General features: G+C 38.7%; 1 protein-coding gene across 2 annotated transcripts in view; it reads right to left on the reverse strand.

The window, feature by feature from the left end:
* WASL (WASP like actin nucleation promoting factor) overlaps positions 1 to 16,798 on the reverse strand; it is a 60,958-nt gene extending 44,160 nt beyond the window's left edge. Inside the window, exon 1 of one of the 2 annotated variants that reach the window (XM_047095750.1) lies at positions 16,334 to 16,798. In XM_047095750.1, coding sequence (XP_046951706.1) covers positions 16,334 to 16,450 — 117 coding nt within the window. In that variant the 5' untranslated portion in view covers positions 16,451 to 16,798. Of the gene's footprint in view, positions 1 to 11,202; positions 11,522 to 16,333 lie in introns of those variants that run through there. The other variant, XM_047095751.1, reaches the window with a different exon arrangement.
* Positions 16,799 to 17,210: the final 412 nt, after the last annotated feature.

Here is a 17,210-nt window from a genome sequence, read left to right on the forward strand (position 1 = left end):
GGAGTGGAACAGAGTTGGAATCATTAGACAAAGGAATATTCATAATAAAAAGAATAAAATCATATTTATTCCAAAATGTCTGGCTAACTAGAGACTCAATTTTAATACAGTATTAAATTCAATTTAACAGATATTTATTATATGCTGAAAACAGAAAAATAATTAAGGGCTGGTCTCTGTCTCCAGTGACTTAATTAGGGAGATATGTTTTAAATGAATAACAAACTATGCTAAAAAATGAAAATGTACCAAATAAAATGTACCAAAATGAAAACAAAAATAAAGTGCTCTAGAAAGGCTGAGAAGCAAATGCTGAATTCTGACAGGGGACAAAGTAAGGGTAGAGAATCACAGATATCCCAGGGAAGAATAACGTGAGGACTAAAGCACAGAGTCTGGGGTGGATTCCACCACTCACTTGCTAAGCGATTTTAGGTAATTATATACTCATCTTTCCAATCCATTTCCTGATCTGCAAAATGGGGATACTATTACTAACTTCATTTTGTGTTATAGAGTAAATTAGTTAATACATGTAAAGTGTTCTGAACAATTTCTTCATCATAGGGTGATTAAATTTAAATGAAATACAGAAAGTACTCAGAAAACTGCTTGTCATTGTATGTACTTCTTGAATGTTAACTATTATGATACTCACATTATCATCAGTTGCTATATTTCCAATCAGATCATTTTAAAGCTCTACTACTAGCTTACAGAAACTAGTAATTAGAGAACATTTCCTGTTTTCATCAAGTTGGTCAATTAAAAAATAAGGAGAACAAGAAAAAAAACCCAAGCCTGCGAAAACATGAAAGAAACCCTCACACCTCTACAGTCTGCAAATCTGGGATCAGAATTGTAACTAAAAACAACACCTTAGTACAGTAAATATTTTTTTACAATGGCATCTAAAGCAGGTTTAGGTGAGTGACAGACCAAATAAATAATCATGTACTATGTCTTAATAGAATTTTCACTAACTTTTATACACACGATAAACAGAACATAAGCAGGTACTGCCTGTCCCCCCAACCCTAATACTTCTGGTATTAAAGACTCAGTTCCTTTCTCCAGGGACAAGCACCTGTGCTTATGCTCAATTAAGATTCTCTCCCTAAAATTTAGAATTCCAAACTGAGTCACAGGACTAACGGGTTGAGGGAAGAGATGACTGGAGTTGAGAGAAGTTCCACCAACTCCTGCTGTTGTTCTCAGAACTTCCCAGCCTCCTGCTGCTCCTGAAGTTTTATTGTTCAATTCTGTCCCGGATTCCATGGGATCCTCTGATAGCCAATAAATTCCTTTTTGCTTAAACCAGCCAGAACCAGTTTCTGTTATTTGTGCCAAAGAGCTGTAACTAACAATTGGTTTCTTAAAGTACATATTAAGTAATTCTCATACCTCCAAGTTCTTAATGGAAATCAATGAGAAAAGACACTTTATTCACTATACATATATGCTATTATATGCAATCATATAAATGTGGAGCTGAATTTATACAGTAACTTCCTTTGGCCTGATGTATTTTAATAGCCTGAGAGGACACTATTCTCCATAAATTCTTGACAATTATCTTTTAATATGTAGATTCATGCTCAAAACGGAACAGGTTTCTCTTTGGTAAGAATAAAGGGCAACTTTTTGGCAAGGATTCAAACTCTTTCTTAACCTGCGGCAATTAACAACTTGACCTTTGCCTCCTGCTATTAACCCAAGATATAACAGATGGCAGCCAAATAATCTACAAATGCCCAAACATACTGTATTTCTCATCTTAACTCATTATGTTTACTCTGCTGGAATATTATGTTTGAAACTTGTCAAACTCCATATACCTAGTTCAAATAGCACACTCTTGATCAAGTTTTTCCACCATGTCCTCAAACACTTCTCCCTCTGCATAATCCCCTAACGTTTCATTTACACATCCAATGAAGGACATATCACTGACTGACTTGTGACAGGTCCCTACATAGGGTGTTTCGCCAATGCACCATTCATCCTCTGAAAACAAGGGCCATGTATTCTCCAATTATGTACACTTAGTCCCAGCACAGTATTTATATGCATTTTGCATTCATTCATTAGCTCAACTAAACTGAAAGGAGTGTCTTTCTTAGAATCATATTAATTATTGTTACAGTATTTTTAGAAGAATGACAACAGTTCTCTTCTTGGCACTTCAATTAATCATAAACATCTATATGACATGATGAAAACCCCAAGTTAATGCATCCCCATTACTAATATTTTAAAGCCACCAATCACAGGAATTTGCTTCCACCTCAACCTCCATCCACAGAAGAGGGAGGCAAGCCTTCCTTATCCTCCATCACTGAATTGACCTGGAACCTTTTTCATAATACCAATAACACTGGTCTGATTATTATAGCTTTATTATAAACCTTAAAAATCAGGTACGGTGGACCAACATTTTTCTTTTGTGGCTATTCTAGCTCCTCTGAATTTCCATCTAAATGTTATCTATTTATTTATTAAATTTTTAAATGTTTATTTATACTTTTTTGGGGGGGGGAGGGAGAGAGGGAGAGGGAGACAGAGAGAGAGAGACAGACAGACAGAGAGGGAGGGAGACGAATTCCAAGCAGGCTCTGCACTGTCAGCACAGAGCCTGACGCAGGGCTTGAACTCCCACACTGTGAGATCATGACCTGAGCCAAGGTCAGAGGCTTACCAACTGAGCCACCCAGGTGCCCCTATACTTCAATTTTTTAATGTTTATTTATTTATTTAGAGAGAGAGCACGCATGAGAGAGCAAGAATGGGGGAGGGGCAGAGAGGGAGAGAGAGAATCCCAAGCAGGCTCCATGCTGTGGCTATGAGCGCAGAGCCCAACGCAGAGCTCAGTCCCACAAACCATGAGATCATGACCTGAGCTGAAATCAAGAGTCAGATGCTTAACCAACTGAGTCAGGCACCTCTACCTCAACTGTTTTAAAAGTGACAAAAATACCTTATTGTGATGAGTTTTTAAAACAAACCACCAAGCTAATTACTTCTATGTCTGACACAATCTTGTTTGCAAGGTGGCTAAATAAAGGGAAAGTTGCTACTAACAAATACTAATGCAACCTTCTTACTTGCTTTATTTGAAAAAACAAACCCGTAATATCCCACTTTATAAGGGAGATACATAAACTCTGATTGTAAAGTACCTTGTTGCATTTATCTTCTCATTCATTAACTTTCATTTTAAAATTGAGAAATCTCTAAACTTGGAAAAATAATACCCGAGATTCAGGAAAATCACACTTAAGAAATCAGAACATTTTTTATGGAATTAAATTAAAAAATTATTGCTATTTGTATTTGTTTAATGTTACTTAGGACTACAAAGAATATACTAGATTGTCATAATAAAAGGCACAAATTATTGGTCAGTGCAATCTGACAAGATAAAATCCAATTTTAAATGCACTTATGCCAGGGCACCTGGGTGGCTCGGTCGGTTAACCTTCTGACTTCAGTTCAGGTCATGATCTCACAGCTCACTGAGTTCAAGCCCTGCATCAGGCTCCGCACTGAAGCTCAGAACCTGCAGCCTGCTTCGAATTCTGTGTCTCCCTCTCTCTCTGCCCCCCATACCCCCATTCGTGCTCTGTCTCTCTCAAAAATAAACATTAAAAAAAATTTTTTTTAAATGCACTTATCCCTTTAAGCAATTCTATTTCTTAGAAATTATCAAAGTAAAATAACAGATCAAGTGTGTGAAGATAGACGGAATATATGTATACACATACAAATGTTAGGGGGAATGTTAGAATAAAAAGAAAAGAAAAATAACTGTCTATTTCTAGGGAATTGGTCAAGCTTCTAGGATGTGCCCACTGAAAACAGTATACTTACTGACATGAAACAATGTCAATAAAAAAATAAACATCTGTGTTTGTCAGGGGGTGTTTGTTGAGAATAAGTACACATGTTCATTTACCATTCAATAATTCATGAAAACCAAAAGCTAGGAGGATATACACAAAAACATTAATAAGAATTAGTTCTGGATGATGGGGTTCATAGATGATTTCCATTTTTATCAATATTATTTTGAAAACTGCCTAAGTCTGCACTTAGAAATATAATGTGAATCACACAAGCAATTTCAAATTTTCTACTAGCCAATATATAAATTAAAAATGTGTAGAGGGGTGCCTGGGTAGCTCAGTCAGTTAAGCGTCTGACTTCAGCTCAGGTGATGATCTCATGGTTCATGAGTTCGAGCCCCACATCAGGATCTGTGCTGTCAGCTCAGAGCCTGGAGCCTGCTTCGGATTCTGTCTCCCTCTCTCTCTGCCCTTTCCCCACTAGTTCTCTCTCTCTCTCTCTCTCTCTCTCTCTCTCAAAAGTAAATAAAACATTAAAAAAAAATTTTAAATGTAATGAAATTAATTTTAACATATTTAACTGAATATATTTCTTAATTTGTAATTTCAGCATATAATCAATACTAAAATCTTTTTTTTTAAGTTTATTTATTTAAGCAAACTCTACACCCAACATGGGCTCGAACTCACAATCCTGAGACCAAGAGTCACATGTTCTTCTGACTGAGCCAGCCACGTGCCCCCACATCAAAATCTTTCTTTTTTTAAATATTTATTTTTGAGAAAGAGAGAGAGAGAGAAAGAGAGCGGGAGAAAGGGAGAGAGAGGAGACAGAGGATTGAAGGCAGCCTGCTTGCTAATAGCACAGAGCCCTATGCAAGGCCAAACCCATGAACCGCGAGATCATGACCACGACCTGAGCTAAAGTCAGACCCTTAACTGAATGAGCCACCCAGGAGCCCCTCAATATTAAAATCCTAATGAAATATTTTAATTTTTTTTTTGTACCAAGTCTTAGAAATAGAGTGTGCATCTCACATTTACTGCACATCTCAATTTGAACTAATGACACTTCAAGTGCTCAACAGACACATGTGGCTAATGGTTACCAGGCTCCATTATGGGACAATGCACTGTATCTTTAATGGGAAAAAAAAGTCATTTTTTAAATAATAAGTCACTTGACTGCTATCAGAGATCTTTTTCCAAAATCTAACACCTGAATATTACATAATATTTTGAGTTATTCAAACTGTTTCCTCTCATTCTGTGGAAAAATTGCTTTTAGAAATGAACAGGTTTGTCTGAGCTCAAGGAAGAGATACAACAATATAAGAATCAAATAAAAATGTAGCACTAACAGAGCCTTCCAGGATATAGGTGGGTGTATGTATGCATAAAGCCAATTCCCTGATTTCCATATTTTCTAATAGTGAATTCCTGATGGTGAAATTGAATAAATATTAACTGATTAGCTATATACTATCAGCATTATTTTCAGGTCTTTCAATGTGAAATTAAGATCATTCTGAGTATGTTTAATCAAATAAAGAATTAAAATAACTTATGCTTCTCAAACTTCTCTAAGTTCTCCTCAAAAATAATAAAAAGACCATAATCATTAGATGCATCAAACTTAGGCCTGAAAAATTAAGGATTCATTCAGGATGATTTCAAATAAACCTAAGAATTCTTATTGGAGGAATTTCCTCCCTCTACTGGAGGTAAGAATTGCATCAAATTTCTCTTCAAAAAACCACACAAACAAGAAGAGAATGGTGTAAAATATTTAAAGTGCTAAAAGAGAAATGCACCAATCTACAATTCTGTATCCAGCATAATTATCCTCGAAAGTGGAAAAGTATTTTTTAAGACAAACAGAAATTGAGAGAATTTGTTCCTACTAGACAAGTAGTCTACTTGCAAGAAGTGCTAAAAGTTCCTTACGGTGAAGCAAATGATATAGGTCATTTGAATATACTTGAAAGAAAAAAGTTTTAGAGAAGGAATAAATGAAGGTTAAATAAAATCTTTTATTTTTCTTCTTTTTTTAATGTTTATTTGTGTGTGTGTGTGTGTGTGTGTGTGTGTGTGTGTGTGTGAGAGAGAAAGAGACAGAGCATGAGTGGGAGAGGGGCAGAGAGAGCAGGGGATGCAGAATCCAAAGCAGGCTCCAGGTTCTGAGCTGTCAGCATGGAGTCCAATGCAGGGCTCAAGCCCACAAATAGCGAGATCATGACCTGAGCCAAAGGCAGACGCTCGACCAACTGAGCCACCACGGTGCCCCTATTTTTCTTCTTTATAAATGCTTTAATAGGTAACAGCAACAATGTATTCAGTGATTATGGCTTATAGATCAGTGAAATGAATGACAGCAATATTATAAGGAATGACATAGAAGAACTGGGAGTTTTATGTTATAAAGTACTTCTACCACCTACAAGGCAATATAGTGTTACTGGAAACTGAACTTTGACTGATTATAAATATACATTGCACAATGGAGGAAAACCACTAAAAATTTTTTTAAGAAGTAAAAACGATTATGTTGAGAGGAGAGAAAATAGAATCATATAAAATGCTCAATTAAAACCAGGTGTGCCTGGATGGCTCAGTCGGTCAAGTGTCCAATTTCGGCTCTGGTCATGATCTCATGGTTCATGGGTCGAGCCCCACATCGGGCTCTGTGCTGACAGCTCAGAGCCTGAAGCCTGCTTTGGATTTTGTATCTCCCTCTTTCACTGCTCTCCCCTCTCAAAGATACACATTAAAAAAAGAAAAAAGACAGATAAAGAAAGGGGGAAAAAAGGAACAAAGAACAAGGGCAACAAATAGAAAATTAACAATATAGTAGATATTAATCGAATTATATCAATAATTACTTTAAATGTAAATGGTCTAAATATCCCAATTAAAAGACAGAGACTATCAGAATGGATTTTAAAAAAAGAGCCAAGTACATGCTATTTACAAAAAAAAAAAATTTTTTTTTTAATTAGAAAGACACAGGCAATTAAAAGTAAAGGCATAGAGAAAAATATACTAACCCTAAATAAAAGAAAGCTATATTAATATTGGGCAAAGTGTGTTTCAGAGCAAGGAAAATTATCAGGTATAAAAGGGACATTATATAATGATAAGGAGACCATGTCTATAGGGAGATATAACAATACTTAACATGTTGCATTTAATAACAGAGCATGAAAATATGTGAGGCCAAAGCTGATAAAACTGCAAGGAGACATAGATTAATCCACTATGTAAGCTGGAGGTTTCAACTTTTAAACATAAAAGTACTAAGAAAACTGAGTAAATATTTTTGTAATTCTAAGCTAGCACATTATTAAATAAAAACTTGATATAACAGAAAGACTATTATATTTAACTTTACAAAACTTTAAAACCCCTGCAATGACCAGGAATACCAAATATGCTTTGTCAAAAGATAAATGACAAACTGCCAAAAAAAATACTGTAATATACAATTACCATCTCTAAAGAATTCTTCAAATCACTAAGAAAAAAACCCAATAGAAAAATATTGTCTAAAAACAAAGAACAAACAATTCACAGAAGAAATATCTATAAACAGTCATAAAAAGATGTTTAACTTCACCAAAAACTACAAACCAAACAGATATATATATATATTTTTGGACCCATGAATCTGTCAAAATGAAAATGAGTTTTAAATCCTAGTGTTGATGAGAATATATGGAGTTTAGAAACAACTGCTTTGGAAAACAATTCAGCAGTATATATTAACATTATTAATGCTCATGCCCTCTGACATCATTTCTTAAGAATTTATTCAATAGAATTACTTCAAAAGGGTACATAAAAATATGTATTTGAATGTTCATTGTATGTTTAGAAACATTTATGTTTCTAAAGGCAAAAACTTGGAGAGAAAAAAATACCTATTGCTCTGGGCTGAATTATGTCTACCTAAAAGATATGTTGAGGAGTTCCTGGGTGGCACAGTTGGTTAAGCGTCTGACTTCGGCTCAGGTCATGATCTCACAGTTAGCGGTTCAAGCCCCACGTTGGGCTCTGTGCTGACAGCTCGGAGCCTGCAGCCTGCTTCAGATTCTGTGTCTCCCTCTTTGTCTGCCTCTCCCTCCACTTTCTCTCTCTCAAAAATAAACAAACATTAAAAAAAATATATATATATATATATTTATGTTTTAACACCTGTATCTATGAATATGACCTTACTTGAAAAGAGGATCTTTACAAATGTAACCAAGTTAAGATGAGGTCATTAGGGTTGACATTAATCCAATGACTGGTATTCTTATAAGAGAAGACACAGGTAAAGAACACCATGTGATTACATATGTAGAGATTAGAGTCGTGAGGAAAGCCAAGAAACATCAAGGATTGCCAGCAATGCCAGAAGCTAGGACAGAGGCATGGGATGAAGTCTCTCAGTGCCTCCAGGAGGAACCAACTCTGCTGACACCTTGATTTCAGAATGCTAACCTCCTAAGTGAGCAAGAATAAATTTTGCTTTTTTTAAGGCATGCAGTTTGTGACACTTTGTTATGGCAGCCCCAGAAAACTAATACACCCACCAACAGAGATTAGTAAGTTACAAGAAACTCACAAAATAGAGGATGCAGTAATAAAAAGTATGCAACAGATACAAATGGACATGGAAACATATGAAATATATATTAATATACGTGAAAAAGTTAAGTTTCAGAACAGCATGTACAATACGAATTTTATGATAAAGAAAACATACCTCTCTGCCTCCAACGCCTCAATGAAACCCATCCTTCTCACATGCCGGCCAAGGCAAATATGGGTTAGACTACTTCCCTCTGCAATCTTGACCTGCACTGACACCTTCACAGACTGAATTCACTCCCAAGGCCTCAATAATCAACACTCTGCAAAGGATTCCAAAAGCTCTACTCCTACAATCTCTACTATCTTGCTATTACCATCAGGAGGTTCTGTTGTCATCTGGAATTCACAAAGCCAACTGAATATTGCCATTTTTTCCTTCACAACATTGCCATTATATAACCTTGGGATGGCAACTAGATGTCATTCATCTATGTGAACCTGGACTGACTGGTAGTGGCTACCCGCATGATGCACTGAGTATTCAGAGACCGCATCTGGACACAGCAGAAAAAGTGCTATCGGCAACAGGTAGTGTCCACCATGTGCACAAAGACCATGTTACTATCCCTCATAACCCTTTTTTTGTTCTAGATGCTGCTACAATTCCGGTTCCTTAGCCAGGCCAGGTCAGCTGAGAGAATGAATAAGATGTTTAGTAAACTTTAAACTGTTACTTAATTATTCCCATTATGAACGTAATTTCTAATTTTCCCCATCTCTAGATCCTTCCTATCTTGATACTTTTTTAATGAAAAATCTTTTTTTGCCTCTTTACTAGTAACTTAAGGACTAAAGTTTAACCTCTAAGTCTGAAGTTCAAGTTCTTCCAAAATCTGGCCTCAATTTACCCTTCAAACTTATCATTATGTTCTGAAACAAATACTATTCTCATTTCTAGCCAAGCCAGTCTATTCAATATTTCCTAACACTCCATGCCAATTTTCTACTCTAAACTTACACGTTTCCCTCTACTTGAACTCAGGTGGTTCCTTGCTCCTGACAAATTGTATACCATTTAAGGTCCTCATGTTCAAGGCCCACAATGATGCAGCAAATGCCACAGTGATATATCTATCTTTCCTATTATTTAATTTTTTATTATATGCTGGCTAGTGAAACATATCTTTTTATGCAAGATTTTTGTCCTCCCCAGCTACTTAGTAAACAACATAGTTGTAAGAACTGAATCTTCCTACTCCCTCCATGTATTTGAAGATACTGGGGGAGTGTTAGCATCTCAATAAATCCTCAATACTTGACGATGATATTTCATTAATAAAAACAGTGGAAATTTGGATTTCTGATTAGCTTTATGTGTTGCATACAAATCAATTAGCTCCTTTACTATAATGAAAATTTCTCAAGTATTTAGGTATCCTCTGATATTTTATGGCAACATAAATTCACCATAGTGGAGGGAGAATTTCACTTAAATTTTTTTATTTTGGAACCAAAGACATGACAAATACACAATTTCACCTCTATTTTAATACTTAAAAATACTACATAGTTTTAGCTTCTCCAAATCTAATATAAGGGTTTAACTGTAAAATGAAACTTGAAAAACATTTCATTGTCCAAAGATTACTGTGTGCTTGGCTTATGATAATTTCTGATCTCATATCATTTTTAACAGCAGTTTATATTCCTAGATGTCTTTCATATTTCCATTTTGTTTCAATTTATCTGGTATTTAATGAGTTCTCCTTTTACAAAGACATATTTCTATAGTAAATCTTCAGGTCAAGTTAAAAATAAGTTTAAAAAATCACTATAGCAGAGGAACCCCGGAGTCAAGGATACTGAGAAACTAAGTAAACTATCAGAAAGCCATAGTAATTGAACTATGAAGTTACTACACATCTTTCAATTGATTCTATTTTCTAAAGGGTTTTTTTCTAAATATGCCTCTTCAACATTACTCTACACCCAATTATTTGGTCTCTTTAAAAAAGGGTCACAATTCCGACATAACACATAAACTCCAAAGTGAAATTAATATTGTCTAAATAATCTCACTCTCCTATACTGATATTATAGTCACTAATCCTCCACTAATTTTATAATACTGACAGATACAATAGATAGAAACAGGATATATTTCTGTTATACTATATATACGAACAGAGTTAACTATACTAAACGTTTCCTAATTACTAAACAATACTTAACCACTTAAAAATATTAGATTGTTCAGTCACACACCGATTAAGAGTTATATTTACAGTTAACGATATATATTACTGTGGACAAGAATGTATGAACTTGTTTTGCTTCCCATCTGTACAGTGAAAGTGACCTCTATACTAATGCTGGGTTCTATAAAGTCCTAAAGAGACTAATTTATAATGAAGCCCAACTCTATCTACTCTTTTAAACCTCAACTTTGAATCAGTCTGTAAAATAACCAAGTTAGTTCACTATGACTGTTAAATCTAACACTTAAACTAAAAACGTTTTAAAAATCTTTATACCATTTTTTCACATGCTTCTCCAAACAGCCAGAACACTCTACATACATTATAGCATTATTCTCTGAAACCCTTAAGCAAGCCCATCTTACAAATCTAAACACTAAGGCTCTTACTGGTTGAGAAATTTCCCTATATTATAAGCTAAGAATAACAAGAAATAAGGGATTTATAGCCCAGATCTGCTGTATTCTTCTAAATCTCCTCCTATACTTACAGTCTACCAGAGAAGACACTTTTATACTCACCTTTTTCCTCTATACAAGGTTGCCCTTTCAGTTTTGCATATTCCAAATCCCAAATGTTAACCTTTTTTCTCTTTCCATACTCAAGGTGAAATACATTCTCGGCCCTAACTTCCCAGCAATGCTGTCTTAACTCAGGCCTTCATCAAAACAATGATCCATCTAGGCACCTCTCCCTGTAAACCTATTTAAGAATTTAGAACAGAAACAAAGTAACAGTTGGACAGCTACTCTTACCACCTATATTAGTTCAGCAGCTGACTTAAACCACATTGTTCTTTTTTTTTTTAATTTTTTTTTTTCAACGTTTATTTATTTTTGGGACAGAGAGAGACAGAGCATGAACGGGGGAGGGGCAGAGAGAGAGGGAAACACAGAATCGGAAGCAGGCTCCAGGCTCTGAGCCATCAGCCCAGAGCCTGACGCGGGGCTCGAACTCGCGGAGCGCGAGATCGTGACCTGGCTGAAGTCGGACGCTTAACCGACTGCGCCACCCAGGCGTCCCCAAACCACATTGTTCTTATAAAGGAAGATTTAAATCCAGATAAAACTTGCATCAGAAATTGAAGATTTTAACAACGTGATCAAGCAATGAGAAATGCTGAATGAGCTCGTAGGGAATAAATGAGTTAGCAACTATAATTAATAAGTATTCAGTGATCTGTATGCTAGATATTATAAAAATCATAGAAGACTACGTAGGTATAAGGTCTAATCTTCCATAATTATATATAGGGTGAGAAAATAAAAAATCTAATGAAAGAATATAAGTAGGTTAAAACAAGTGCTCAGGAATCAAAAGAAATAAAGATTAAAGATGGTTAATAAAAATGGTTTTTTATGCACCACCAAATCTTGAAATAAACTCGTTGAATGTGTCAGAGAAAAGCATCAGTCGACATTACCAACTTAATCCATTTGGACCACAGATGGTTGTAGAGAGGTAGTATGAGGTTTTATTTTTCCCAATCCTTAATTTCTTACTTATTCAGCACTATATATATTAAACTCCACTTGGCAAGATGGCATATACTCTAGAGAAAGTAAGCTAAATCACAGTACATGAAAAACAACAAAACTAACTACAAAACAAGACCTGATCTTGTTTTTAACTCTTCTTAACTGTTCTAAGAAAATACTACCAACTAATGAATTGCATCAGAACTATTTAGGTAAAAGTATATAACATGTATTGACATATCACATATAACTCAAATGAAACCTCAACTTTCACAAAATCTATTTTTTAAACTGTGGCAAAATAGATTTACTTAAGATTCACTTCTTCCATGAAACCAATCACCAATCTAGAGTTTAATATACAGACATATTTCCATTTAGTGAAGTATGTATGTTTCTGCATCCTTTTTCTGCTGGTGGTTACACCTGTCTTTGACCCAATTCTCTTCCCTCACCTGCTATATCTAAGGGGAATGAAATCCTACTAGAGACTTTTTAAATGTCCTGGAATTCCCACCAGCAATGCTTTAATTCAGGCCCTCATCATATCTTATGTGGACTGCTGTAAATACCTACCTGATCTCCTTTGTCTCCACTGTTACTACCTTCAATCTGCCTTCTTTGGTGCTTTCACCTTTCTCCCAAACTTTCTAAAAGTCGTATCTGATCTTGTGGTCCCCCACTAACTAGGGCAATACTTCCTCAACTGTATCTCTCTTACATCTATGAAATACACATTGGTATCTTAACAGGTTAGAGAAAATCTGTAGTAAAACAACAACAAGAAAACCCAACTTCGTTTTAATTTAATCTTAACTCACAAAATATACATCCAAGATTGAAGGGAAACATATTAACATGTCAAATGTGTTTCAGGAATACCCTATCAGAAAACAGTAAACTTCAGCAGTGAGTCTCAAACTGTGATATATGTTAAAGTCTCCTGTTGACCTTACTAAAAATAGAAATGCCTGAGTTCCACCTCAGGCCTACTGAATATTATCTAGAGATTCGACCTAGCAGTATTTGTAATCTCCACAATATTTCTAATGCATACCTAAGTTTGAGGACCTAGGCAGAAACTCTCCTTGCTCCATAACAAACTATTGGTAGGTCCCAACTTTCCAAGCTGTTTCATTCCTCTCATCCACCTGGGAGTTACCTACCAATCTTAAATATTCAGGTATCACCCATTCTAAAAAACTTTCACTCATCTGCTCTCCCACCATTCTCTTTTAATCTCCTAAACTTTTACAAAAAATAATAACATCCATATATTTGCATATGGTCCTTCTAATCCACAAAACTACTCCATAAGACAGAATCCCTATTTTAGAAATAAGAAAACCAATTCTACCACAGGGAGTTAAAAACAAGAATTAAAAAAAAAAAAAAACAAAACTTGTTGTAAGTGACCATCTGAGTTTGAACTCTTGTGTGCTGACTACAAAGCCAAGACATTTTGCATTGAGACATGCAGCCTCCTATACATCACTCTGAAGTATTGACTTACTCATCAGCTTACACATTTGTTTCCCTTTTTAGACATAGTAAGCTCCTTGAGGGCAGGCATCAACCCCTGATTTTGACCTCAACATTTAGTTACTCAATATATATGGGTTGAGTCACAGAAGGAATGCAGCTCCTCCAGAACTGGGACTATAACTACTGTTTCATTTCTTGAATTCTTAGTTAGAGCTCTAAATACACTTCTTCCCTAACAAATTTGGTCTGACTTTTGACTTTTTCTTTTTATAAGACAATGTATTTCACTATTATTTTAAACTACAAAAAGCCACACAGTGGGCAAAGAGGAAAAAAAGGATTGTTCAAAAAACAATCGTTCTGGGGCACCTGGGTGGCTCAGTCGGTTAAGCGCCCGACTTCGGCTCAGGTCATGATCTCCTGTTTCATGAGTTCAAGCCCCACATCGGGCTCTGTGCTGACCGCTCAGAGCCTGGAGCCTGTTTCGGATTCTGTGTCTCCCACTCTCTCTGCCCCTCCCTCCCATGCTTGTGCTCTCTGTCTCTCAAAAAATAAATAAATGTTAAAAAAAAATTTTTTTTAAAAACAATCTTTCTTACTTTACTCTCAAAGAACTGGATACTTCAAATATTAATCTTCACATAAAATTTCATACCACAAGAGCAGGCCACTAAAGAGTGTGACTTTAAATGACAGAAATTCAAAAGGTAAAGGTGACTAGTAAGAGACAACATAAAGATATTGGGCACTGAATACGGACAGCGTATTCAGCAATCCACTTAAGCTAACCAGAAAGAAAGCTCTCTTTCTCAATCACAGTATTCTTTCAGATCTTTCATTTTGAAACGAGGAAACATTACAGGTAAGCGTAAAGCAATCAGTCGGTGTACTCACGTTTAAATGTAATGTCCTTCCTGCCTAAAGTTAATGTGTCTGGTATGTCAAACAATACAACTACTTCCTTTCTGACACAGATTTCATAGCAAATGTAAATAAACTGGCAAAATTTTAAATTTTTCATTTGCAAATAATGTAACATTTGAAAACCTGGAGATTCTCATAAATTAAAAATATACAAAAATCGGTGCTGCTTTAAGAATCTTACACTCTAATTTTATCAGGTTTTGGTGGGTAAAAAAAGTGATAATTCCTTTAGCACCACTTTTTGAAACAAATCAGTAACAAGGGAAGAAACCATTCTAAAACAACATGATGTAGTGGAAAGCACAAGAAGCTAGGCATCAGGAGTCCTGGTTTCTAGTTTTGGTTACATTCCTAAATTGCTGTGTGACTTAGGGTTCACTGGCTCCGTTTTCTCATTTGTTTAAAAGGGGGGGAGGGGGCTTGGTTATCTTTAAAGTTGTTTCTCAAAACACTGATATTAAGCCAGTTGTCTCATTTCATTCTTATCAGTAAAATGTAAAACACATTTGAATTAAATGTAATAATTCAATCTCCAACAGGATACAAAAGGTTGATTCCTATGAAGTTAACAATTAACTCATAGGGTAACTTTCCAGAAATTGTCCAATCCTAACCTCTTAAACAAGCAGGTGTAGCCCAGTTGGGCAGATTTAACACTGCTAACAACAGTTGTGACTTTGCACTGCTCTGCTGACATTTCAGTCGGCGCTCCCCGGGTTCCTGTGGCACATGCTGTGCAGGTGCTAACACGCAAAGAGGGGAGAAAGGAACCCCAACAGCGTTTCAACAAAATCAGCCAGGGTCCAACCCAGCCACCGCAGTCAGATGCAGCCTGACAAGGCCTACACCACAGAGCAGAACCTCCCCACCCCCAGAAGTGCCAGCAGCCAATGTAATGAATGCTTCCGTCAACAACACACATTCCCCTTCCCACAGCAGAACTGCTTGCTCCCAACCAGCCATCTGGGGTTGGAACAGGCCGCACAGCACCAACCTAAGAATCACTCTCAGGCCCCAAAAGGCCAAGAACTACTAGAGATTGCGGTTCCCCTGCGCATGGTTGTGGGGAGAACAGCACCTCCTCCCACCAATGCAAAAAAAAAAAAAAAAAAAAAAAAAAATCAGTGGGGAGGAGAGCAGAAACCAGGCCTGGTCGAGATTGCTGGAGAAATAAACGCTGTTTCTCTGCAATGGGGAGCAGTAGCATTTCCTGCTCTCATTCTGAACCGATGCACTAGACTTCACTCCCTCCTGAGATCCTAAACGGGTATTAAAAACCACATTCCGGTCCGCTTCATTCATATTTGGGCTTCATTCCTCGACCTACTCACTCCTGAAACCTCTGCCATTGTGAAAGGAGCCCCCCCCCCTCCCCAGATCAAGCGGCAGGAGGTGAAGCGAGGGCCGGTACAGAGGCCCGGTTTTTAAGATCGAGGAGCTTGTGCAAGAATAAAATCCCCTTGTGGCCTGAGAGCAAAGTTTGAACCAGTAGCTAGGGCGCAGACCTGGGCCCGGCCAGGCAGGGTTCCAGGGCAGGCCTGCAGAGGTGACACTTCCCAGCTCACGGGCAACTTCGGGAGGCGGTGTCCGGCCGCCCCGGCCGGCACTGCCCAACACCCGGGGAGCCGGGCTGGCTGGAGGCCTGGCCGGGAGCCGGACCCTCCCCGCGCCGCTCCCGCCTTCTTCCCCACTCCCACTTCCCGGCCCACAAGCCCGGGCCCGAGAGGTAACGTCAGGGGTGGCGACGCGGGTCTCGGCCACTGACCACACATTTCTTGCCGAGGAAAGTGAAGAGAGACTCGTTCTCCTGCGGGGTGAGCAGCAAGGACCCCACATTGGTGACCCTCCGCGGTGGAGGCGGCTGCTGCTGGCCGGAGCTCATGGTTTCGCCGGCTGGGTTGCGAGTCCAGGGCCGTCTCCGGAGAGTAGGCGAGTGCTCTTTCCCCTCTCGGTGACAGGGGCGGGAGGAGGGGAATCAGAGGCGCAGCATCTCGCAGCTCCTCGGGCGCGGGGAGGAGGAGGAGGCCACGGGGAGGAGGAGGCCACGGGAAGGAGGAGCCAACGGCAGGCCGCACAGAGAAAGGGAAGCTCCCAGCTCCCGCCCGGCGAGGCTCTGGCCGGATGGTCGTTGTCCTCGTACTCCGGCGACTGCGCTAAACTCCCAACTCCTCCTCCAATCCTTCTTCGGCGGCGGCGGCGGCAGCGGCGGCGGCGGTGGCGGCCGCACAATCCAACATGGCAGCGGGGGCGGACGAGACCACAGGACGCAGGACGCGGGGGAGCGCGCCGGAAACGCGCGGCTGCGGGCCGGGCCCCGGAGGAGCTCCCCCCGCCAACCACGCCGCGGCCGGCCTCGCCGCGCCGGGCCAAGGCCCCGCCCCCTTCCGGCCGAGTCGCGGACCGCACCGTGAGACGCGGACTGCACGGTGAGACGCCGGGCGGCGGTTCCGCGTACCGGCCCACGGCTCTAGCCTCCTTCCTGCGGTGCTTGCGCCCGGTGGCAGCTGCCTGCACAAAAGAAGAGCTGTCCGCCCCTGTCCGCCCCTGTTCTGTGGACGCACACCTTTGCGAAGCGTCAGTGCAGACCCAGGTCCCCCTTCCCCGAATAGCTCTTATTTCTGGGGTGCGGAGGCCAGGCGTCT

This window comes from Lynx rufus, unplaced genomic scaffold, assembly GCF_022079265.1.
Source record: "Lynx rufus isolate CCGP_SWC_20201006 ecotype Redwood Valley unplaced genomic scaffold, mLynRuf1.p SCAF_4, whole genome shotgun sequence".
Classification (NCBI taxonomy): Eukaryota; Metazoa; Chordata; class Mammalia; order Carnivora; family Felidae; genus Lynx; species Lynx rufus.